This window comes from Leptonychotes weddellii, chromosome 3 (assembly GCF_054177405.1).
Source record: "Leptonychotes weddellii isolate Sample4059 chromosome 3, ASM5417740v2, whole genome shotgun sequence".
In the NCBI taxonomy this organism is placed as follows: Eukaryota; Metazoa; Chordata; class Mammalia; order Carnivora; family Phocidae; genus Leptonychotes; species Leptonychotes weddellii.
In genome coordinates, this window is record NC_138371.1 from 71,255,009 (window position 1) to 71,278,815 (window position 23,807).

Genomic DNA, 23,807 nt, shown 5'->3' on the forward strand with positions numbered 1-23,807 from the left:
CAAGATATTGATATATTGGGACGCCTGGGTGGCTCAGTTGGTTAAGCGTCTGCCTTCAGCTCAGGTCATGATCCCAGGGTCCTGGGACTGAGTCCCGCATTGGGCTCCTTGCTCAGCGGGGAGCCTGCTTCTCCCTCTGCCTGCTTCTTCCCCTGCTTGTGTGCTTGCTCTCTGACAAATAAATAAATGAAATCTATAAAAAAAAAAAAAGATACTGATATGTTGTATACTAATTATAACAAATTTGTGTATTCTTTGTTATAATGTTAATTATATTCCTGATTGTTAATTTCCATGTGGTTGGGTATTATACTTGGTCTAATAAAAAAAAAAACAACATTGTATTTAGAGAATATACTGTGTATATTGTCCTAAATTATTTCCAGGTTTTGATAGTTCCATGCACATTTGAGGAAGGATTTAAACTCTGCTTTAATGTACAGATAGTCCTCATTTTATATAGTTCCAGTATGTGTGAATTTAGTTAACCATGTTTTAGTTAAGTAACACCAAACCCCCCAATAAGAAGTCTTGTAATACTCTGAGCATAGAACCCAGCCAAGCATACCTAGATTTTAACTATAGGACTATAGGTAATAATGGGTGGTGTTTTAAACTACTAACTTGGAGTAATTTGTTACATAGCAAGTTTAAAAAGTTAGTATTATACTGAGACTGTTCAGTTAAAATTTTTTTATTCTTCAAATTTGATAACTGCTGTTGATTTTTCTTTACATTCACTGTTTCTGCAGTCTCCAGTCTGTTTTGAAGCCCATCTCTAGTGAATTTTTTAGTTGATAATCCTACTTTTTAGTTCGAGAAATTCTAATTTTATAGTTCCCTTTTCTCTGCTGAGCACTCACCATCTACTTACTTATTATGACCATCTTTTGCTTTAAGTTCTTGATAATACCTGCTTTAAAGTACTTTTTTTTTTTTGGCTAATTCTGATATTTGAATTATGCTATTATCTTTTTTTATTATTACTTATATTTTGATTATGGGATACTTTTTCGTATACTGGTGATTTTTTATATTATGCTGTTGGTGATGATTATTCTTTGTAAGGAGGCTAGGATATGTTGTCTTTCTTTAAAGAGTGTTGAATTTTGTTCTGTCAAGTAGTTATGGGAGGATCTTTTAGGTTTTTGTTAGGTTTGATTTTCTTTGTGAGGCAGGCCCATTTTGATATTGTACTAAATTACAGAGGACCTTTACTCTCTTTTTGTGTTTCAGTTGAATGCCTGAAATGTTCTCTCTACTCTGGTTGGGGGGAGTATTAGTCCACTTGGGCTTCTATAACAAAATACGTTAAACTAGATGAATTCAACAACAAGTTTATCTTCTTACGGTTCTGGATACTGGAAGTCCAAGAGCAAGGTCCCAGCAGGATTGGTCTCTTGATATGAAGGTCAACCATCTTGAAATGTCTCTTCCCTTGGATTGCAGATGGCTGCCTTTTCATTGTGTGCTCACATGACCTCTTCTTTGTGCTTGTATGGAGAGATAGTGAGATTATAGTGAGCTCCATGTTGTCTCTTCTTATTAGGATACTAATCCTATTGGATCAGGGCCCCACCCTCATGACTTCCTTTAACCTTTAGATAAAAGCTCAGTCTCCAAATACAGCAACACTGTAGGTTGAGTCTTGAATATCTGAATTTCGTGGGGATACAAACGTTCAGTCCATAATAAGCAGGAACTCCGAGGACTCCCTGCACTGCCAGACCTTCCAGCCCGATAGCAGGTGATCTCTGCTAGACTTCATAGAGATTCAAATTGCCTAGCCCTTGACCAAGGACCCATGTTAAATCCCAGAAATTTGGTGCTCAGATATTTGGTCTGTTTATCGCAGCTGCTCTGCTTGGACTAGTTCCCCTTGTGTTGGGACAGGAGAGTGTTCCCAGGCAAAATCTTGGGCCATCGTGGGGCCTTCATATTTCCCTTCCCTCAGAGATCTCAGACCTGCACTGCCTGTTATTCATTTCCTGAACACAGTTGCCTCATATATTGTGGCCTGTTTTGTACTTTTTTTTGGTAGAATAACAAATCTGGTAGCAGATACTCTGCTGTGGTTGGAAGCAGACCAGTCATGAGTTTTTATTTCCAAACATAGTAGGAGGAGCATTATAGATGTCTTATGAGCATTTTTCTTTTATATAATTAAGTTTTAAAAATTACTGGTAGAGCCTATTTCATTAAAAGTTTTATGGGTAGACTTGAATTGTTTTTAAAATTGTATGCCGAACATAATGCACCGTGTAGAGGGGGCGCCTTTTTGTTCTTTATAGGTATTGATGGACTGAATGTGATATTGTTAGAATCTTTGTGAAATATTTCAGTGTATTTGAGGCTCTTTATATGCAGTAATCAAAACCTGGCTTACACCCACCAACCCTGGAAATTTAGCATGTAGGCCCCAGGAGGGCTTTTTAAACTCTCTCTCCTCTCTATGCATTTGACACAGGATAATGTGAGGTATGGCCCTAACACTGGGCAAAGTGACAATACTGTACAAGAATGGTTCCTTAATTATAATATTTAAAATTTTTTCCAGGAGTTTAAAATACTCCTAAGTACATAATTTAACTGTTATTTAGTTCACTTGAAAAATGAAGTCCTTTTTGGCAGGCCATTATAAAGTCTTCAGATTTTTTACTTTTTTAAAAGAGTAATTGCGAATCCTGTATTTGTAGAGCATAAACTATGCTAGATAGAGTATTCAAATCAGGATTTTTCCATTTTCTATAAAAATTAAATCAAGTAAAAAATACTGTTTAGGTATTTTTGAAATTGTTGGAAGCGTTTTTGGTAGGTCTTTAATAGGTTTCACATTTAATTGTGTATCACAGGCTGAAATTGAAGGAATAATCATTAAAAGTTGAGTTTTATCAATAATAGGTTATTAGATGGTCTAAAATCAGACTCAGCTCTTTGTACTCATGCATATGTGTACTGGCAAAATTTGGTAAATGATGATGCTGGCTTCATAGGTCAAAGAGGAAATGATAGATCCTTGATTTTGGAACTACTGACAAATAATTAGTAAAATATTTTTCTGTCCCTACTTCATTCCATTTGCCAAATGAAATTCCAGAGAGACTAAAGATTTACCTATAAAAGAGAAATAATACATATTCAAAAGATAATATAGGTGAATATTTAATCTTCAGGTAGTTCTAAACACTGTACCGAATGATACTATAGAAAGAAAGAATGATCTGTACAGGAAAAACAAAACCCTATCAAAAACAAAAAGCTTAAAAGCAAAGAAAAGATGAGCATGAAGCTGGCAAGTCACATATAATACATGTGATTTGCTCTTCAGACTCTAGATCAAAGTTACCTATATATCACAGCACGAGAAGCCCTTTGCTTCCCTCTTGAGACATTCCTTTCCCTACTTACCTTGTCTCTTGGTTGAGAGTGCCAAAGGTATTGTCATTCCTCTTTAGTAAATAAAGCAGGGGACTGGAACCTTATAAAGCTATAGGCCAATAGTGCTATTGCCTTTTTTTGCCACATGATGTTGCTAGTGAAGTTTGATCCTATGCAGCCCCTTTGGATGTTTGCTTAGCAAACTTGCTGGTCCAGAAGCTCTTGCTGGTCCAAAACTTTGTACAGACTTCAAAGTTTTAGGGAGGAGCAACTGTCATTCATTATTCATCAAACCACTGTTTGCTGAGTACCCTACTGTGTGCTCCAGATGCTGATTTATGCACTAGAAATAATAATAGTAAACAAAACAAAGAATTCCTGCCATCATGGAGCTTACATTCATTTTGGGGGTTGAGAGGAAGAGAGGTGGGGTAGAGACATGTAATAGACAAAGTATTTATGCTATGCAGCATCTGTAGAAGGGCCTCTGCATGAAATCATAACCTCTTTTAATTATTTTACATTTATTCTGTGGGGGCATCAATATGTATGATGATACCAGTGAGTATAACAGAGAGCCTGAGGGGTTTAAAATCACAGTGTGTTGATAACTTCCCACTAGCTTGAGGAGGTACTTTGTGGCCACTGTGTATATAATGATACAGCATGCAGTTATTAAAAAGTATTGGTATAGGTTTATATTTATGAACATAGAGAGATGTTTATATAAGTGGAAATGCAGCTTAGCAAATGATATATTTAGTATGATCACAAGTATTAGTGGGAAATACTTTTTCTCTACCTCTGGTTTCCTTCTTGAGAAGGGAATTCCGTTAGTTTCACCCTAAGTCTGCTCTTTCTCCTTTAAGTCACTTCATCTTTGATGTAATGACTTATCTGATTGGTAAATTTGAGAGTAGTTATCCCTACGGATGCACTTCATTGATGTGTAGGAGCTAGCTAGTCTTTCTACAGCCGTTGAGTGATTTTTCATCTCCTCCTCTATCATATAAGCTGTGTAGGGGCTTACCTCTGCAGGGAGAGGTCAGCCTCTGTCTAGTGCTAAAGCATGCCCACTTCTGAGGTTCACTACCAGCAAGCCCATTTGTCTAGTACACCTACAGCTTCTATTAGTAATAGCAGTGATATTTTATTATTTGTTTTGTTTCTCAACTTGTTCATAACTTTGGCAGGGATAGAGTTATCAGCTTTGGGGTGCTCTTTTTGGAGCCACCTCATACATGATTCTGTTTTATTTAGGTTTCTATGTATTTTCAGTAGTTTTCCATATACATGTAGAAAAAAGTCTGGAAAGATAAGCATCATAGTTTCAAAAGAGGTTGGTAGAATTAGGAGTTTTTTTCTGGTCTGTACTTTTGAAGTCACTGAATTTATTAGGTGTGTAATTAAGACATAGTTAAGTATTTTAAACCTCTAAAATATACAGCATGGTCTTGACTTCCCATGTAGAAGAATTAGTCATCTTTGTACAAGGGAAAAAGCTGGACCTGAGTAGATATGTTTCCACCTCATAGTGTGGTGCTTGAGTCTAGAACTTATGGTAGGCAAAAATGTATTACTGTTCTAAAATCTCTGGCTTGTCATTTCAACACATATGTCACAATAATTACTTTCCATCCATTAATAGTTCAAGCAATTTGGATGGATTTTAGTATATGTGCTGCCGAAGCGAGCACAATTTGGATGGATTTTAAAAGTGAGCTCCTGATTTCAAGCTATATTACAAAGCTGTCATCACCAAGACAGCATGGTATGTTGTGCTGTCTTGGTGATCACAAAAACAGACACGTAGATCAGTGGAACAGAATAGAGAGCCCGGATATGGACCCTCAGCTCTATGGTCAAATAATCTTCGACAAAGCAGGAAAAATGTCCAATGGGAAAAAGATAGTCTTTTCAATAAATGGTGCTGGAAAAATTGGACAGCTGTATACAGAAGAATGAAACTTGACCATTCGCTTACACCATACACAAAGATAAACTCTAAATGGATGAAAGACCTCAATGTGAGACAGGAATCCATCAAAGTCCTAGTAGGCAGTAACCTCTTCAACATCGGGCACAGCAACTTCTTTCAAGACATGTCTCCAAAGGCAAGGGAAACAAAAGCGAAAATGAACTTTTGGGACTTCATCAAGATAAAAAGCTTCTGCACAGCAAAGGAAATAGTCAACAAAACAAAAAGGCAACTCACAGAATGGGAGAAGATATTTGCAAATGACACTACAGGTAAAGGGCTGGTATCCAAGATCTATAAAGAACTTTTCAAACTCAACACCCAAAAAACAAATAAGTCAAAAAATGGGCAGAGAACATGAACAGACACTTCTCCAAAGAAGACATACAAATGGCTGACAGACACATGAAAAAATGTTCATCATCATTAGCCATCAGGGAAATTCAAATCAAAACCACAATGAGATACTACCTTACACCAGTTAGAATGGCAAAAATTGACAAGGCAAGAAACAACAAATGTTGGAGAGGTTGTGGAGAAAGGGGAGCCCTCTTACACTGTTGGTGGGAATGCAAGGTGGTACAGCCACTTTGGAAAACAGTGTGGAAATTCCTCAAAAAGTTAAAAATAGAGCTACCCTATGACCCAGCAATTGCACTACTGGGCATTTACGCCAAAGATACAGATGTAGTGAAAAGAAGGACCACATACACCCTAGTGTTCATAGCAGCAATGTCCACAATATCCAGACTGTGGAAAGAGCCGAGATGCCCTTCAACAGATGAATGGATAAAGAAGATGTGGTTGCGGGGCGCCTGGGTGGTTCAGTTGGTTAAACGGCTACCTTCGGCTTGGGTCATGATCCCAGGGTCCTGGGATCGAGCCCTGCATTGGGCTCCCTACTCATGGAGAGCCTGCTTCTCCCTCTCCCTCTGCTTGCTGCTCTGCCTGCTTGTGCTATCTCTCTGTCAAATAAATTAAATCTTTGAGAAAAAAAAAAAAGATGTCCCTATATACAATGGAATATTATTCAGCCATCAGAAAGGATGAATACCCAACTTTTGCATCAACATGGACGGAACTGGAGGAGATTATGCTAAGTGAAATAAGTCAAGCAGAGAGTCAATTATCATATGGTTTCACTTATTTGTGGAACATAAGGAATAGCATGGAGGACATTAGGAGATGGAAGGGAAAAATGAAGGGGGGAATTGGAGGGAGAGATGAACCATGAGAGACTCTCGACTCTGAGAAACAAACTGAGGGTTCTAAAAGGGAGGGGGGTGGGAGGTTGGATTAGCCTGGTGATGGGTATTAAAGAGGGCACATATTGCATGGAGCACTGGGTGTTATACACAAACAATGAATCATGGAACACTGCATCAAAAACTAATGATGTAATGTATGGTGACTAACATAACATAATTTTTAAAAAAAAAAGTGAGTTCCAGCATTTAACTGAGGTTAACTGGATTCTGTATTTCTCTTTCCTACTTGCAAAGTTTGCTAAGCCTGTTCATTTTGTGCCTTCTTTTATTATTCCTTGCCTTTAATAGAGGAATAGCTCTAGATTTCTACCATCTTTCCTGCTTATTATGATAGGCCTATATGAATATAATACTCAGGTTTGGCCATATTTGAAATTATAAATTTATTAAAAAGGGAAAAGATTAAACAATGTTTCTAAAGTGGTAATTTTTATATCCCTATCTCTCTAATAGCAGAAAAAAAAGTATTTCTTGATTTTAAAATTTTATAAAAAATAGAGTAGGGACACCTGGGTGGCTCAGTCAGTTAAGCACATGCCTTCAGCTCAGGTCATGATGCCAGGGTTGTGGGATTGAGGCCCGCATTGGGCTCCCTGCTCAGTGGGGAGCCTGCTTCTCCTTCTGCCTGCCGCTCCCCTCTGCTTGTGCTCGTTCTCTCTCTCTCCCTCACAAATAAAATCTTAAAAAAAAAAAGTAAAAATGCAGTGTAATGCAGTCATTATATTCTCATCATGCTTTTTAAAAATTTTACTTTTTAATTTTTATTTCAATTATGAAATGCTTCAGACCACAAAAACATGCTGAGAATAAAATAATCTCTAGATATTCCGTGCCTAACTTAATAAACAAAACTTTATAAATACAAGTAAGCCCCTGTATACCCCGCATCCTATCTCCAGTTTGATGTTTACCACTATTACGCATTTTATTAATATTTCTACTACCTATATAAGTATCACTAGAGAATATAGTGTTTTCGAATATTTTAAAACTTTATATGAAACATTCATATAGAGTGAGAATGTAAAATGGAACAGCTGCTTTAGAAAACTGTTTGCCAAGTTCCTAAAAAAATTAAGCATAGAATTAACACACAACTCAGCACTTTTCTTAGATATATACCAAGGAGAGAAGTATGTACCACACAAAACTTGTACAGAAATGTTCATAGCAACATTGCATTATTCATATTAGCCAAAAAGTTAAAAAACGAAACAAAACTGAACAACAACCAAATGTTCAGCTGGTGAATGGATAAATAAAATGAAGCATATCTACAGTGGAATATTGTTCAGCAATAAAATTAACAAGTACTGATACATGCGTCAACATGGATGAACTTGAAAACATTCTACTAAATAAAAGCTAGTCACAAAAAGCCATATATTGTATGATTCTCTTTATACGAGAAGTCCAGATTAGGCAAATTTATAGAAATGGATTCATGGTTGTCTAGGGTGGGGGTTATGGGGGGACATCGGGCTGTGACTGCCAATGGGTATGGATTTCTTTTTAGGGTGATGAAATGTTCTAGAATTAGATAATGGTGATAGTTGCACAAGTCTGTGAATATGCTAAAAAAATCAAATTGTACACTTTAGACGGGTGAATTGTATTGGGATGTGAATTATATCTCAGTAAAGCTGTTTAGAAAGTTTATGTGAGGGCACCTGGGTGGCTCAGACGGTTAAGCGTCTGCCTTCGGCTTAGGTCATGATCCCAGGGTCCTGGGATCGAGTCCCGCATAGGGCTCCCTGCTTCTTGGGAGCCTGCTTCTCCCTCTGCTTCTCTCTCTCTCTGTCTCTCATGAATAAATAAATAAAATCTTAAAAAAAAAAAAAGTTTATGTGAATGTTATATATTCTACTATTAGCTTTTTAAACTCAGTATAAACCAAATCATTATATTTTGGGATTTATATATTTTTGTACATTTAGTTCTGTATAACTCATTTTCACATTCAACTGTATGAATTTACTATATTTTATTAATCCATTTTCCTTTTTTGCTCTTTAAAAGCAATGCTTTTGTGGGGCGCCTGGGTGGCTCAGTTGGTTAAGCGACTGCCTTCGGCTCAGGTCATGATCCTGGAGTTCCGGGATCGAGTCCCGCATCGGGCTCCCTGCTCGGCAGGGAGCCTGCTTCTCCCTCTGACCCTCCCCCCTCTCATGTACTCTCTCTCATTCTCGCTCTCTCAAATAAATAAATAAAATCTTAAAAAAAAAAAAAAAGCAATGCTTTTGTGAACAGTCTAATCCATATTTCCTTATATGATGATATATTTTTATTTTATTATTATTATTTTTTTAAGTTCAACACAGGGTTGAACTCACACCCCTGAGATCAGGACCTGAGCTGATATCAAGAGTCAGACACTTAACTGAGCCACCCAGGCGTGCCAATGATGACACATTTTTAAGGCGTTCTTCCAAATTAGAATTTGGTACGATTATTGATGATTTGTAATTTATTTAGTGTTATTTAACTATTTAGAAGACATTTTATTGGTGTACCTTAGAACATTTAATTCATATAGTTTTAAAATTTAAAGTTGAAAGTAGTAAAATTACTCTGTCTTAAGTTTTTCAGTTTTTTATATTTGGCAAAAGAAAAGGGCTTCTTAACTACTGTGCCTTTCTTGGTATTTTATTGTCAAGTGTGACATGTCCTAATTTTTGTGTATGCTGATATCTTATAGAAAAAGCCACAAATGAGTACAACACTACAGAAGATTGGAGTCTTATTATGGACATATGTGACAAAGTTGGAAGCACTCCTAATGGGTAAGAGTCCCCGTCATGCCCAATGAATGTCTAGGAGCTTCATAACCTGTGTCTCTTTCCCTGATGTAACTTTGAAAGGAAAATGGAATTTTACTCTTTACTTTTGGGGGACAAAAGTTAAGAGATCCTGGTGGCCAGATTTATGGGATTAACCTCCTGAAAGAACAAGGGGCAAAGAGTTCAGCTGAAAACCTGAGATATATAAAACTTTGATGCACTAGGGACACATGTTAACAATGAATAAGACTAGTTATTTAGGGAATTCCCCTGTGACTTAGACATGTATGGGAGTCTTTTAATAATGAAGTAGATAAATAATGTATGTAATAGAGTGAAGAAGCCCTTCAATAATGAGTAGGTAAATATAATAACATCATTATGAAAAAGTGAATATAAATAAGGGTGCTTTTGTAGGGGGAATACAGCACATAAGCTGAACTAATTATACTTTAGAAGACTGATAAAAGCATTTAACATTACAGCTTTTCAGGGTACCTTCATACATGTTTATACTTACACCTTTGAAGACTATGTACCTTGCACTTTTTTTTTTTAAGATAAGAATTTGCTGTCTGAACACTAAATCTGTCTTGAAGAAACAAGAAGATAATTTATGACATAGTTCTCTTGTGTTGATCTTTTGGAAATTATTTGGTCTTTTTTAAAATTTTTATTTAGCTTCACTTAATTAACATATAATGTATTATTAGTTTCAGAGGTAGAGGTCAGTGATTCATCAGTCATATAATACCCAGTGCTCATTACATCACATGCCCTCCTCAGTGTCCATCACCCAATTCCCCCATTCCCCCACCCCCTTCCCCTCCAGCAACCCTCAGTTTATTTCCTGTGATTAAGAATCTCTTATGGTTTGTCTCCCTCTCTGATTTCATCTTGTTTTATTTTTTCCTCTCTTCTCCTATGATCCCCTATTTTGTTACTTAAATTCCACATATGAGTGAGATCATACGGTAATTGTCTTTCTCTGATTGACTTAATTCGCTTAGCATAATACCCTCTAGTTCCATGCATGTCGTTACAAATGGCAAATTTTCATTTTTTGATGGCTGAGTAGTATTCCGTTGTGTGTGTGTGTGTGTGTGTGTGTGTGTGTGTGTGTACCACATCTTCTTTATCCATTCATCTGTTGATGGACATCTAAGCTCTTTCCATAGTTTGGCTATTGTGAACATTGCTGCTATAAACATTAGAGCGCAGGTGCCCCTTCGGATCACTACATTTTCAACTTTTTGAGGAACCTCTATACTGTTTTCCAGGGTGGCTGCACCAGCTTGCATTCCCACCAACAGTGTAAGAGGATGCCCCTTTCTCCACATCCCCGCCATCTGTTGTTTCCTGACTTGTTAATTTTAGCCATTCTGACCGTTGTATGGTGGTATCTCACTGTGGTTTTGATTTGTATTACTCTCATGCTGAGTGATGTTGAACATTTTTTCATGTGTCTGTTGTCCATTTGTATGTCTTCTTTGGAGAAATGTCTGTTCATGTCTTCTGCCCATTTCTTGACTGGATTTTTTTGTTTTTTTGGGTATTGAGTTTGATAAGTTCTTTATAGATTTTGGATATTAGCCCTTTATCTGATAAGACATTTGCAAATACCTTCTCCCATTCTGTCGGTTGTCTTTTGGTTTTGTTGACCGTTTCCTTTGCTGTGCAAAAGCTTTTTATCTTGATGAAGTCCCAGTAGTAGTTCATTTTTGCCCTTGCTTCCCTTGCCTGTGGCAACGTGTCTAGAAAGAAGTTGCTGCAGCTGAGGTCAAAGAGGTTGCTGCCTGTGTTCTCTTTTAGAGGAAATTATTTGGTTCTTGATATTGGAATACAACCTTTGCAACAAGCTCCTCCTTTTTTTTAGAGTTCTGCAGTTCTATGAACAAAATATTATGTGGAATCATTTTACAGATGTATTCCTTTAATGAAGTGAAGTTTGCAGGATTTTTTTTTTTTTTTAAGATTTTATTTATTCATTTGAGACACAGAGATACAGAGAGAGAGAGAAAGCATGAGCAGGGAGAGAGGCAGAGGGAGAGGGAGAAGCAGGCTCCTCGCTGAGCCAGGAGCCCGATGTGGGGCTCAATCCCAGGACCCTGGGATCATGACCTGAGCCGAAGGCAGACGCTTAACCATCTGAGCCACCCAGGTGCCCCAGGATTTTATTTTTATTTATTTATTTATTTATTTTTAAAGATTTTATTTATTTATTTATTTGAGAGAGAGAGAAACAGCATGAGAGGGGATAGGGTCAGAGGGAGAAGCAGGCTCTCCGCCAAGCCGGGAGCCGGATGTGGGACTCGATCCCAGGACTCCGGGATCATGACCTGAGCCGAAGGCAGTCGCCTAACCAACTGAGCCACCCAGGCGCCCCCAGGATTTTATTTTTAAATTTAAAGTTATTTGATAGTAGAATGCCTTATATTTTTAATGTTTAAGTTGAAATTCTGAATAAATGCTTAATATTCTTCATTTTTTTCTTAGAGCAAAAGATTGCCTAAAAGCCATAATGAAAAGGGTAAATCATAAGGTTCCTCATGTTGCTCTGCAGGCGTTAACTGTAAGTAAAAGTCAGCTTATTATTTGACCCAAATTTTAAATGTGTATTTGTTTCAGTAAGTTAAGTAAGATAATATCTCAACATTTGTATATTGATTTTTTATTTTAATTAATAGCTTCTTGGGGCTTGTGTGGCAAACTGTGGAAAGATATTTCATTTAGAAGTATGTTCCCGTGATTTTGCAACAGAAGTACGTGCTGTGATAAAAAATAAGGTAAATTTTAAGAAGAGAAGAAATTTAAGTCATTAAAAAGTACATACACTGTCTGTCATTTTAACTATATATAGCATTAATAAAGTTGTATTATGAATGAAATCACTTTTAGCTAAGTTTGAAATGAAATAAACTTCCTGTTCTAAAACTTGATGTTTTCATTTGTAGCACCAAAAACTGTTTTCCTTCCCAAAGCATATATACTTGTGATAATAGCTAATCTTTATTTAGAGTTAGTAAACAGTCACTGCTTTAAGGGTTTTACATGGACTGTCTTGTTTAATGCTCTTAATAACCCTTAAAAGTTAGATTCTCTTGTCATTCCTATTTTATAAATGCAGAAGCTGAGGCTTAGAGAGAAGTTCAGTAACTTGTCCCAGGTCATGCAGCTAGTACGTGGCACGGCTGAAGTTCAGATCCAGGTTTCTAGAACTTCAGAGTCCAAACCAACCACTCGGCTGTACTGATTCACACTAGAGATGGCAAGCAAAGAGGACCTTTATTTTAGAGCAGGGTTGGGGGTGCTTCACAATAGGGTTTCTGTTACTGATTTCTTTGGGATAGAAACTCTGAAGCTTCTCTTGCTATTAGTGGCAAAAATCCAGGAATTTTAGTTTAGTTGATATAAAAAGCTTAATCTGATATTGAGCATATTAAAAAAAAATAGAAGAAATAACCTCTGAGTATAAAAGATCTGTTGTCATTATAGTAAGAGTTAGAAATTGATGTTAAAAGGGTAATTTTACAAGAAACAGCTCTATCTTAAAACGAAAACAGGCATTTATCAAGCACTCATCTAGGCTAGGGATTGATTGGTGGACTTTTGTTGATGTTTGTATAATTAAAGAGAATTTTGGTGATAATCTGTTAAATAATTCAAGTACTTACTTTAACCATAGTTTTATTTCTTTCTTTGCCTTGCCTTTAAAAGGCTCATCCTAAAGTATGTGAAAAACTTAAGTCTTTAATGGTGGAATGGTCAGAAGAGTTTCAGAAGGATCCTCAGTTTAGTCTAATATCTGCAACTATTAAATCTATGAAGGAAGAAGGAATTACCTTTCCTCCAGCAGGTTCTCAGGTAAGAGATTCATTTAGATCCGTGGTTGACCTTACACTATTTTGAAGGTATGTATCTTATATAAAAACTAGGCAAGGTCTGTCGTAATCATCCCTTCCCACCTCTCCTCTCCAGGTGCCTGAGATAGTGCCTTATATTTAGTAGATGTTCCAATTGTTGAGTGAATTTCTTTTATATATCAGAACTTTGAGAAGTGAATCAGTGATAAATAATCTGTTTAAGGCTAGAGTCATGCAAAAGGCATAGATGTATGAGGGAGCCCTTATGTTTAAGAAATTTATAGTAAGGGGCGCCTGGGTGGCTCAGTTGGTTAAGCAACTGCCTTCGGCTCAGGTCATGATCCCAGAGTCCCGGAATCGAGTCCCGCATCAGGTTCCCTGCTCAGCAGGGAGTCTGCTTCTCCCTCTGACCCTCCTCCCTCTCATGCTCTCTGTCTCTCATTCTCTCTCTCGCAAATAAATAAAATCTAAAAAAAAAAAAAAAATTATAGTAAATGTGGAGGGTAGCTATATACATGGGAAAAATAACTAAATTGTAAGTGACACATATGGATGAGGGAGGGGTAACAAAGACTAGATGCCAGAAGAGAGAGGTAACTACAGACTGGGATGGTAAAGAGGTAGAATTTTTAGACTGGAATGTATTCCAATAGATAGGAGGGAGGAGGTCCTATTGGGGAAGGAATGCTACGAACAAATTCATGGAATTGAGAAACCTCAAGACCTGTTTGTTGAAGAGTGAATTTGCGTGGAGTGAATGGCTTACATATAGATGAGTGGAACTATAAGACTAGAAATTTATTTGAGGAGGTAGGGAATAGCTTTAGTAGGACAGGGGTGGAGGTAGGGATAATGAGTCACAGAGTGGGCTATTTAAGTGTGGGAGAAGAACGCTATCTTGAGTTTTGCTTCGGTGCCTCTTGCCTTCCACTTCATATTAGGATACGGGCTAGGGAAAGAAACTAAGAGGGCGAGAAATGTATATTTTATTTTAATTTAGACTGTAGACTAAAGAGACAGAAAGAATCTTTAGAGTTGACCAGAACTAAGAGGATTTGGGGACAAAAACCTTACAAGTAATGAAAGCAAGCATTTTTCTGCTCTGTCTTCATATGTCAAAAACCTGTGTTTAAAGAACTGGTTGATGGTTCAGAATCCTGGACGTCTCTGTCTTGCGTGCCTTTAAATTTAAACATGACCTTCCTAAGTCCTCTACTGTGCCTGAAGAAGCACCAAGATTCAAGTACAATGAGTACTAAATGAGAGCTTAACGTGTATTCCTAGAACTGCACCCATTGTCTCTGTCCGCCCTCTCTCTTCAGTAATTATGGCTTCTTGCTGCCGCTTCTTGTGGAGCTTGATGCCCCTCACTGAATAAGAGACCTTGGACAGTTGAGATCAGGAAAGTACAATCAGGAGAGATTCGTATTTAAGTACTTTCTGTATGCCATGTTCTGTATCAGATACTAAGATGGATGCAAAATCTAAGCCAGTTTGTGCCCTTTGTGAATTTATAATGTTTTCTTGAAAATTCTGATGTTTTGTTTTAGTATTTGAAAACTGCTACTTAAAATTTTTACAAAGAACTTCACTTTTAAAAGAAACTCATCAGTTTTTTAAAAATTAACATGTGCAAGTAATTATAGAGCTTGTGTTTTCTTTGAAACGGTGGCTGTGTTCATTTTACTCATACATTTACAGACTGTCTCATCTGCTGCCAAGAATGGTACATCATCGAACAAAAACAAAGAAGATGAAGACATAGCTAAAGGTAAATGCTCAAGCATGTATAATTTAGTGTTGCTTAAAACATCCTTGCCAGAACAATTTATTTAAATAAAAATTATAATCAAACTGGGTATGCTTTTAGTATTTTACCTCAAATCTAGTAGGGTCTGAAAAGTAAGGAAAACAATTGATATGATACAATATTGATTTAATTCATAATCCTTGTCAGTAATATGTATTTAATGTCCTACCTTTGAAGAGATTTCATTTCACCTTTTCTTTAATGCCAAAGTTATGAGTCAAGCACAGAAATATGTTCACGGCTTGTCCTATATGGAAAGCTACCCATATTATAATGTCACAATCTGTTTGCTATAAAAATAATAGCTGCTGTATATGACAGACTGTGATAATAAGGAATGAGCAAAACTTTATTTAAAAAAAAAAAAAAGTCATGATTTTCTGCCCTGACCTCCCACGTCCCAAGAAAGTTAACTATTTAGCATTTAACTGGACAAATAAAATACTCACTTCATTTATTCTTATTAAGTATTACATTATTAAACTTTAAAAAAAATCAGAATTAATTCTGGCTTCTTCGTTTTTTGCATTTCAACTTTTCAAATTAGCTATTGAATTATCATTGCAAGAACAGAAGCAGCAGCATGCAGAAACAAAATCCTTATATCCATCTGCAGAAATTCAGTTAAATAATAAAGTTGCAAGGAAAGTGAGAGCTTTATATGATTTTGAAGCCGTTGAGGACAATGAACTCACCTTTAAACATGGTGAAATTATTATTGTTTTGGATGACAGGTAAGTTTTATATCTTTATTTCTGGAATATTTTGAAGTTATTAAGTATAATATTCTTTATTTAGAATCCTGGATATTCAGGTCTTTGACTTTGGTGTATTTAAATCATAATAGAGCCTTTTCATACCTTAATTTTTTTCTAAAATAAAAGTTAGACTAGGTGATGTGAATTCCTTATTTTGTTAAATTTGGTAGTATTTTTTATATCTTGGATAAAAGATGTATTAAATAATGTTGCTTATCACAGTTGTGAAGCATAAATATGTCATCATCTGAATACATTTACATTGGGGAGTTGTGTATATCAAAATTACTGGCAAAAAAAACAGCCTTTAGGAAGAAATACAGCTATATTATTATTATTATTATTATTATTATTTTTTTTTTTTTTTAAGAGCGGGAGAGAGGGAGAGGAAGGGAGTAGGTAGAGAATCTAAAGCTGACTCCACGCCCAGCTCAAAGCCCAGTGGTGGGCTTGAGTTCACAACCCCGGGGATCAAGACCTGAGCTGAAACCAAGAGTCGGATGCTTAACCAACTGAGCCACCCAGGCGCCCCAGCTATATTATCTGATAAAAGCAACCAAAAGCTGTGCTCAGTTCTTCCCCAATTCTTAACTTGCTACTCTACTCTTCCTCACAATTTCTCTATCATTTAAAGTTATAGTAAAGAATAGATCTATTGTATATCTGAGGCTAATATAATATTGTATGCCAACTACACTTCAACTTTTAAAAAAAGGATAGATCTGTCTGTTTTGGGCCTAATTCTATTTTTTACTTTGGTTTTAAAAGAAGTTGATGAAATTTAGCAAGGGTGACTCCTAACAGCTTGTTGCTGTGAACAGAGATTGCAGATGCATTTGGTATCTGTTATAAATAACTTAGTAAGGATATATTAGTCTAGTGCGTTTTTAAATGAGTAGATACACAAAATGGTTTTACTTTCCCGCAGTGAATAGTTACTAAGAAAATGTTATGTAATAGGCTCTGTTTATATAAAAAATGAATGAGGACACAGTTCTGTCTTCTAAAATCTAGACTAACTAGAGTTAAAATTTCTGTAGATATTTGTATGGAATACAGATTGTGAATGCCATGAAAGAGGTAATGTTGGGGTCCAGCAGCGACCAGATTTGTACCAGGTACAGCATCTGGGAAAGAAGGCTTAACCAGGGGGTTCATTTCAGGTGAACTTTGGTTTTGATGGGATAGGAAAAATTTTGCAAGAAATTGAGAATAAGAAAAAGAAGGTCTCTTAGGCAGTCAAGAAAGTAATCATTTTTCTTCTTTAAATTTTTTTTTTTTTAAAAATCATTCGGAGTGGAACACATCCCTGAATGAGAGTAAATAAATATTAAGGTGCAGAAGTAGTTCAGTAGACTGAACACAGAGTCTGAAATGTCAGGCTTCTTAGTGTAGTTTTAGTTAGAATATTCACAAAAGAACTTAGGCTTATACTTCAGGTACTCCTATACAACTAGAAAATTGAATTTGTGAAGTGAATAGAGACTAAACTACAATATGAGTAGTTTTTGCTCTAAGATACAAATTTTGAGTGTTTTATGTAGTGAGAAAATATTCTAAAATAAATTGCTGTTTGGAGCCTCCTGGGTGGTGCAGTTGGTTGAGCATCTGATTCTTGATTTTGGCTCCGGTTGTGATCCTAGGGTCATAAGTTCCAGCCCCAAGTCAGGCTCTGTGCTCATTGTGGAGTCTGCTTCAGATTCTCTCTTCCTCTCCCCCTGCCCCTCCCACTCATGCACACTCCCTTGCGCACTCCCCCACTCCCCGCTGTCTCTAAAATAAATAAGTCTTTAAAAAAATAAACTAAATTGCTACTTACAAGTAAGTAAGTAAGTAGAGTACTGATTAATGGCACAGGTACTTTATCACTTACCTTCAGCAGCCCTGTACCACCCTGTGTTTTGATAACTCAAATCTCTGACTTTTTCTTTTGTACCTGTTGTAAGTACCGAATGTATCCCTTGACATCATTGATATTCACGTGGCACTATACTCTTACTGCAGTCTACAGGCTTGCAGTGAGTAAAGGGTTATGTTGCTGTGCTGCATGTATCTTTCCACACATGTTTAAGCACAAAGTCATTTAACAACTTAGACTCATATAAAAGTATTTTCAGTTGAGACTTAACACTGCAAAAGAGAACTTTTTTCTTTATAACTTCTAGGAGGATTCAACATGAATATGATGGAATATGTAGATTGATTGCTGTCATTTTAATGATAGGATACCCCAATCTTAAAGTTCCATAGATATGCTCATTAATACCTGTAGGTTAAATGTTGTCATTCTGGGTGATGGATTATCACTGGCAAGATTTTTAAGCACAAATGCAAACTTGGGTCCTAAAGTTAAATGGCAGTCTTCAGTTAAAGAGATCATCTAGGTGATCCAGAATATGACTGTATTCATTGTTTTTATATTGCTGTGGAAATGAAAGCATAAAATTAAAATTTTCATATGTAGGCACCCGAGAAAGATTTCTTTTAAGAAAACTATAAACCGGGCACCTAGGTGGCTCCGTCGTTAAGCGTCTGCCTTCGAAGGCACCCAAGAAAGATTTCTTTTAAGAAAACTATAAACCAGGCACCTAGGTGGCTCCGTCGTTAAGCGTCTGCCTTCGGCTCAGGTCATGATCTCAGGGTCCTGGGATCGAGTCCCACATCGGGCTCCCCGCTCGGCAGGAAGCCTGCTTCTCCCTCTCCCACTCCCCCTGCTTGTGTTCCTGCCCTCTCTGTCTCTCTCTCTGTCAAATAAATAAATAAAATCTTAAAAAAAAAAAAACAAACTATAAACCATAAAAGAATGCTAAAATTTGATTACATGGAACAAAAAACACCATGCAGTAAAAGAAACTATGAACATACGTTAAAAGACACGTGACAGTTTGAGAGAAAGTATTTGCATAATTCAAACAGTTGCTATCCAGAATATATAAAGAACTACAGATCCATGAAAAGAGATAAATAGCCCAGTGGAAAAGAAAAGTGGACAGAAAACATGAACGAGCAGTTCATAGAAGAGGCAGTCTGAATGACCGGCAAAACATGTGGATGCTCAGGAAGTGCAAATGAGCATAGCCTTGAGATATGATTTCTCTCCTGTCTGATATCAAGTGTTGCTTGGACAGTTAACAAGCATGAGGGAAAATGACATTCTCACATGCTGCTGAGGGAAGGAAGATGGTGCATTGCCATAAGCACTTAAGAAGACTATTTGGCAGTATTTGGTAAAATGGAAAATGTTTTTATCCTGAGGCCCCAGCAAGTCCACATCTGTGAGTAACCTAAAGTATTGTTGCTTGTGTGCCCTAGAATCTAGAATAATCATTACACCAGTCTTTATAAAGTGAAAGACTGGAAATATTTAAGTGTCCATCTGTATGGGGATGGATAAATCAAATATGCTGTATTCGGATGATGGGTCTTTAAAAGGGATAAACAAGGGGCGCCTGGGTGGCTCAGTTGGTAAAGTGGCTGCCTTCGGCTCAGGTCATGCTCCCAGGGTCCTGGGATCGAGCCCCACATCGGGCTCCTTGCTCCACAGGAATCCTGCTTCTCCCTCTCCCACTCCTGCTTGTGTTCCCTCTCTCGCTGTGTCTCTCTCCGTCAAATAAATAAATAAAATCTTAAAAAAAAAAAGGGATAAACAAGATATGAAAATATTAACATATAAAATGTAAAAATCTATAATGATTAATATATATATATATACTTTGCCATAGGTGTATGTAAACAAATAAAAATACACTCATAGGAAGGCTACATACCAGCTTTAGGTAATGGTTTGGTAGGTTGGATGTGGGGTTGGGACTTGGGGTTGTTGATAATTTTTTTTTAAAGCCCCAAATCAGCTATGACTTGTTAATTCGTTCTAAATTTAAATATGGGAATGTGGATGTTTGCTTTACTTGTGCTTTTCTGTATCTTTTATTAAGAACTGCTTTTAAATATAGTTGGATATGAACTAGTATTTTCAAGTAGGCTAAATTTAATTTTTATTTTAATTCCTCTTGCTGCTAATGTACTTGAAATGTAGAAGAACAAATGACATTTTTGTACTGTATTTTCAGTGATGCCAATTGGTGGAAAGGAGAAAATCACAGAGGAATAGGACTCTTCCCATCTAATTTTGTAACAACTAATTTAAACATAGAGTCTGAGGCAGGTAAGTTAAATTTTAGGGAAGATTAAATCTATTAAAGTTTTTTACACTTGAGTTTTATGGTTCAGTTTTTATTTTTTTATTGTTGTTTTTTTAAGTAATTTCTATGCCCAACATGGGGCTCGAGCTAATGACCCTGAGATCAAGAGTCACATGCTCTACTGACTGAGCCAGCCAGGTGCCCTGGTTCAATTTTGAATATAAAGTAGATTGGCATTTTACTCTGTTTTAAATTATTTATAGACAGTACAGTTTAATTTCTTACCAAATTAAAGGGTTAACTTATTCCAAGTCAATTCCAAGAATTAATTTTTTTATGATTTTATTTTAAACTCTGAGAATTAATGTGCATAATTCCATATAAGGCATAAAACAATCTGTGATGACCATGTAGATATTTAATTCAACCTAATTATGGTTTAAGAGGCAGTTTGAATCTTCAGTATAAAGAATATTGGTTTTATTCATCACTGAACCACAGTATCAAAGGGAGTAGGTGGCGGGGTGGGGGCTGGTTGACAAGTGCCAAATGTGATTACAAGGGTTAGGAGTACTCCTAAATTTTAAATTTTTCCTCACCTTGATTTGATCCTAGGGAACTTGAAGCAATAATAAAACAGTATAATTAAGACAGTGGGTTCCTGCTTCAGATCTTCTGCTGTCAACCATGCAGAGAAAGCTTCCATTTGTTATGCAGGCAGAAGGGTGGGGGTTGCTGAGTGTAAAGAACAGCTAATAGTATTACTAATGATGCTCATGATCGGAAATAATATAGTTCACTGGTGTTTGAGTATTCATTTATTAGGTATTTTGCAAAGTCATTGGCTTGCACTATTTCATTTAATCCTCATAACTCTTGAGATAGGTTCTTCTGTTACCCCATTTTACAGATAAGGAAACTGAGGCTGAGGGTTTATGTGGCTAGTAGGTGATAGAGCCATGATTCTAAAGTCAGCCAGTCTGCTCTTAGATGTACTTATACTGACTCACTGCAGGACATGTCAGTGCTAGTTTGTATTATCGGTGTTAGAGAAAAAACTTAAATTGTGAAAGCTTTGTGCATTGTGGGGAACATCATCTTTGTATGGGTGGACTGAGGCATTCAGTTAAAGTAAACTTGAGAGACTTAAAGACTCATTTAAAGACTGAGTACTTTGCCAGTATTTATACTTTTTATTCCTCTAGTCTGACGCTCTAAGTATTGTGAAAGTTGGAGACGCTGTTTTTTTGTTTTTTTGTTTTTTTAAAGATTTTATTTATTTATTTGAGAGAGAGAGAACGAGAGACAGAGAGCAGGAGAGGGAGGAGGGTCAGAGGGAGGAGAAGCAGACTCCCCGCCGAGCAGGGAGCCCGATGCGGGACTCGATCCCGGGACTCCAGGATCATGACCTGAGCCTAAGGCAGATGCTTAACCATCTGAGCCACCCAGGCGCCCCAAGGAGACGCTGTTTTTAATAACTTCGTAAGACCATGCTCAGGGGATCCTTTATAGAAATTACCCCTTGGGATAGGCTAGAGCACCTGAGCTGTGGTTTTATTTTATTTTTTTAAAGATTTTATTTATTTATTTGATAGAGTGAGAGAGCACAAGCAGGGGGAACAGTAGAGGGAGAGGGAGAAGCAGGCTCCCCGCCAAGCAGGGAGCTCGATGCGGGGCTCGATCCCAGGACCCTGGGATCATGACCTGAGCCGAAGGCAGACGCTTAACCGTCTGAGCCACCCAGGCGCCCCCTGAGCTGTGGTTTTAAAAGTAAAAACTATTCTGGCTTTTCAGTATATCCTCATGTTATGTTGAGCTCTGCTCCTTAGGACCTGTTTGAAAGTTAGCCAAATATTTAAAGTAAGTGGCTAACTGTTGGGACTTAAAAATCCTTTGGTTATAGAGATTTTTTTTTCCTGAGGGGTATACATTTTATTGGAAACCTTAAGTACTTTTCAGACAGAACACGATGTCTTCATTGAAGGCTCTCACGTGGCCTGGAGAGCAAACAGATTTTTGGATTAGAGGCAAGGTAGATTTTTATTATAATTTTATTTTTTATCAAAATTTACTTTATTAAAATATAGTACGTTACAGCAACACGCCAGTGAACATTAAATTGTTTTCTGGATATGTACATTTATAAATTATTTTTCAACCTTCTCTTTATGAAAGGTGGGGTTTTTTTGTTTTCTGTTGCTTTAAAACTATTAATCAAAGTTAGGTTGAAATTGAGTATTTTTTTTTTTTTTCATTTTGAAGATGAAATCGAGTATTTTTTTGTTCATTTGGGAAATACATTTTTTTTTAAGATTTTTTATTTATTTATTTGACAGAGAGAGACACAGTGAGAGAGGGAACACAAACAGGGGAAGTGGGAGAGGGAGAAGCAGGCTTCCTGCTGAGCAGGGAGCCTGATGCGGGGCTGGATCCCAGGACCCCGGGATCATGACCTGAGCCGCAGGTAGATGCTTTACGACTGAGCCACCCAGGCGCCCCTTGGGAAATACATTTTTATAGCAAGGAAAGTGTAGAAGGAGCTCATATATTTAACTCTGAATTTAGCTGTTCAGATTACACTCTACTGTCTTATATATTCACCCTAGTGGTAACACTCAGTTTTTCAGAAAATGCCTAGAATGACAGTTCCCGTTAATATTGCTCACTTGTTCCACTAGAAGGTAAGTTCCATCAAGGCAGAGATTCTTGCTGTTTTATTCACTGATGTATTTCCAATGCCTCGCACATAGTAAGGGCTAATAAATGTTTGTGGTATGAATGAATGAACATATGTAATAACGTATATTAATTATGAAATGTGATGACTAAAGGGTTTCCTTTTTTTTCTTATGGATAATCACAGGCTATTTACATATTAGTGACTAAAATACCAAAGTAAATGCTGAGGAACTTAAAGTTTACTTTGTTTCCATAGCAGCTGTGGACAAATTGAATGTAATTGATGATGAGGAGGAGGAAATTAAGAAATCAGAGCCTGAGCCTGTTTATATAGATGAGGTAGAGTTTTTCTTTTGCTTAATAATAGTTAAACTATCAATACTTTAAAAATCTATTATCCTTGAGAATGCTTGGAAAGAGTAATTTTTATGGTCATTGAAATGAAAGCTTTTGAGTTTCTAAGTGTCCTTATACTTTTTTAGGATAAGATGGATAGAGCCCTGCAGGTACTCCAGAGTATAGATCCAACAGATTCAAAACCAGACTCCCAAGACCTCTTGGATTTAGAAGGTACTTAGTGAGCCTTAGAGATTACTTTAATGTCATTTAATATTTTAGCTATTTATAATGTCTTAAATGTCTTTCTGCCTTGTGTTTGCTTTTAGAAATTAGAGATCTCTGGTGGGAAACAGACTAGTGTAATAAAATAGTAAACACATAACTTGGAAGATGTTATAAATCTGCCTGTCATGTTCAAGAAGGAAGTCTTTATTTTTCTGTAAGCCCACTAGTGATATTGGCTGAAGAGAGTTGCAATCCAAAAAAGGACAGAATTAAGAATAAGAGCATATTAAATTAATTGAGTCAAAGTGTTAGAAATTCTTATTTTTTCTTATAATTCTCTTGTATCATGATTTTAAAGGGCAAAATTATACATGATCGGTGTTAGCTTTGTAATGTAATCATTTGATGCATGCTGATATGTCCTTTCAATCCCCAAGAAATTTGAAACAAATGTTTTTTTGCCTTTTTTTAATCCTTTGGGAGAAAAATCTCTGATAAATGGATAAATCTTAAATCTTTTTATAGAAGAAACTGGTTATGAATATAGGATACTACACTATTCATTTTATCAGTGTTTACATTTGGAA

General features: G+C 36.6%; 1 protein-coding gene across 3 annotated transcripts in view; it reads left to right on the top strand.

Moving 5' to 3' along the window:
- STAM2 (signal transducing adaptor molecule 2) overlaps positions 1 to 23,807 on the top strand; it is a 47,180-nt gene that overhangs the window by 11,286 nt on the left and 12,087 nt on the right. For 2 of the 3 annotated variants that reach the window (XM_006740026.3, XM_081814445.1), the window contains exons 2-10: positions 9,323 to 9,407; positions 11,901 to 11,976; positions 12,092 to 12,190; positions 13,122 to 13,268; positions 14,969 to 15,038; positions 15,625 to 15,811; positions 19,906 to 20,000; positions 22,913 to 22,995; positions 23,139 to 23,226. In XM_006740026.3, the coding sequence (XP_006740089.1) occupies positions 9,323 to 9,407; positions 11,901 to 11,976; positions 12,092 to 12,190; positions 13,122 to 13,268; positions 14,969 to 15,038; positions 15,625 to 15,811; positions 19,906 to 20,000; positions 22,913 to 22,995; positions 23,139 to 23,226 (930 nt within the window). The remainder of the gene's footprint in view (positions 1 to 9,322; positions 9,408 to 11,900; positions 11,977 to 12,091; positions 12,191 to 13,121; positions 13,269 to 14,968; positions 15,039 to 15,624; positions 15,812 to 19,905; positions 20,001 to 22,912; positions 22,996 to 23,138; positions 23,227 to 23,807) is intronic. The other variant, XM_031035284.2, reaches the window with a different exon arrangement.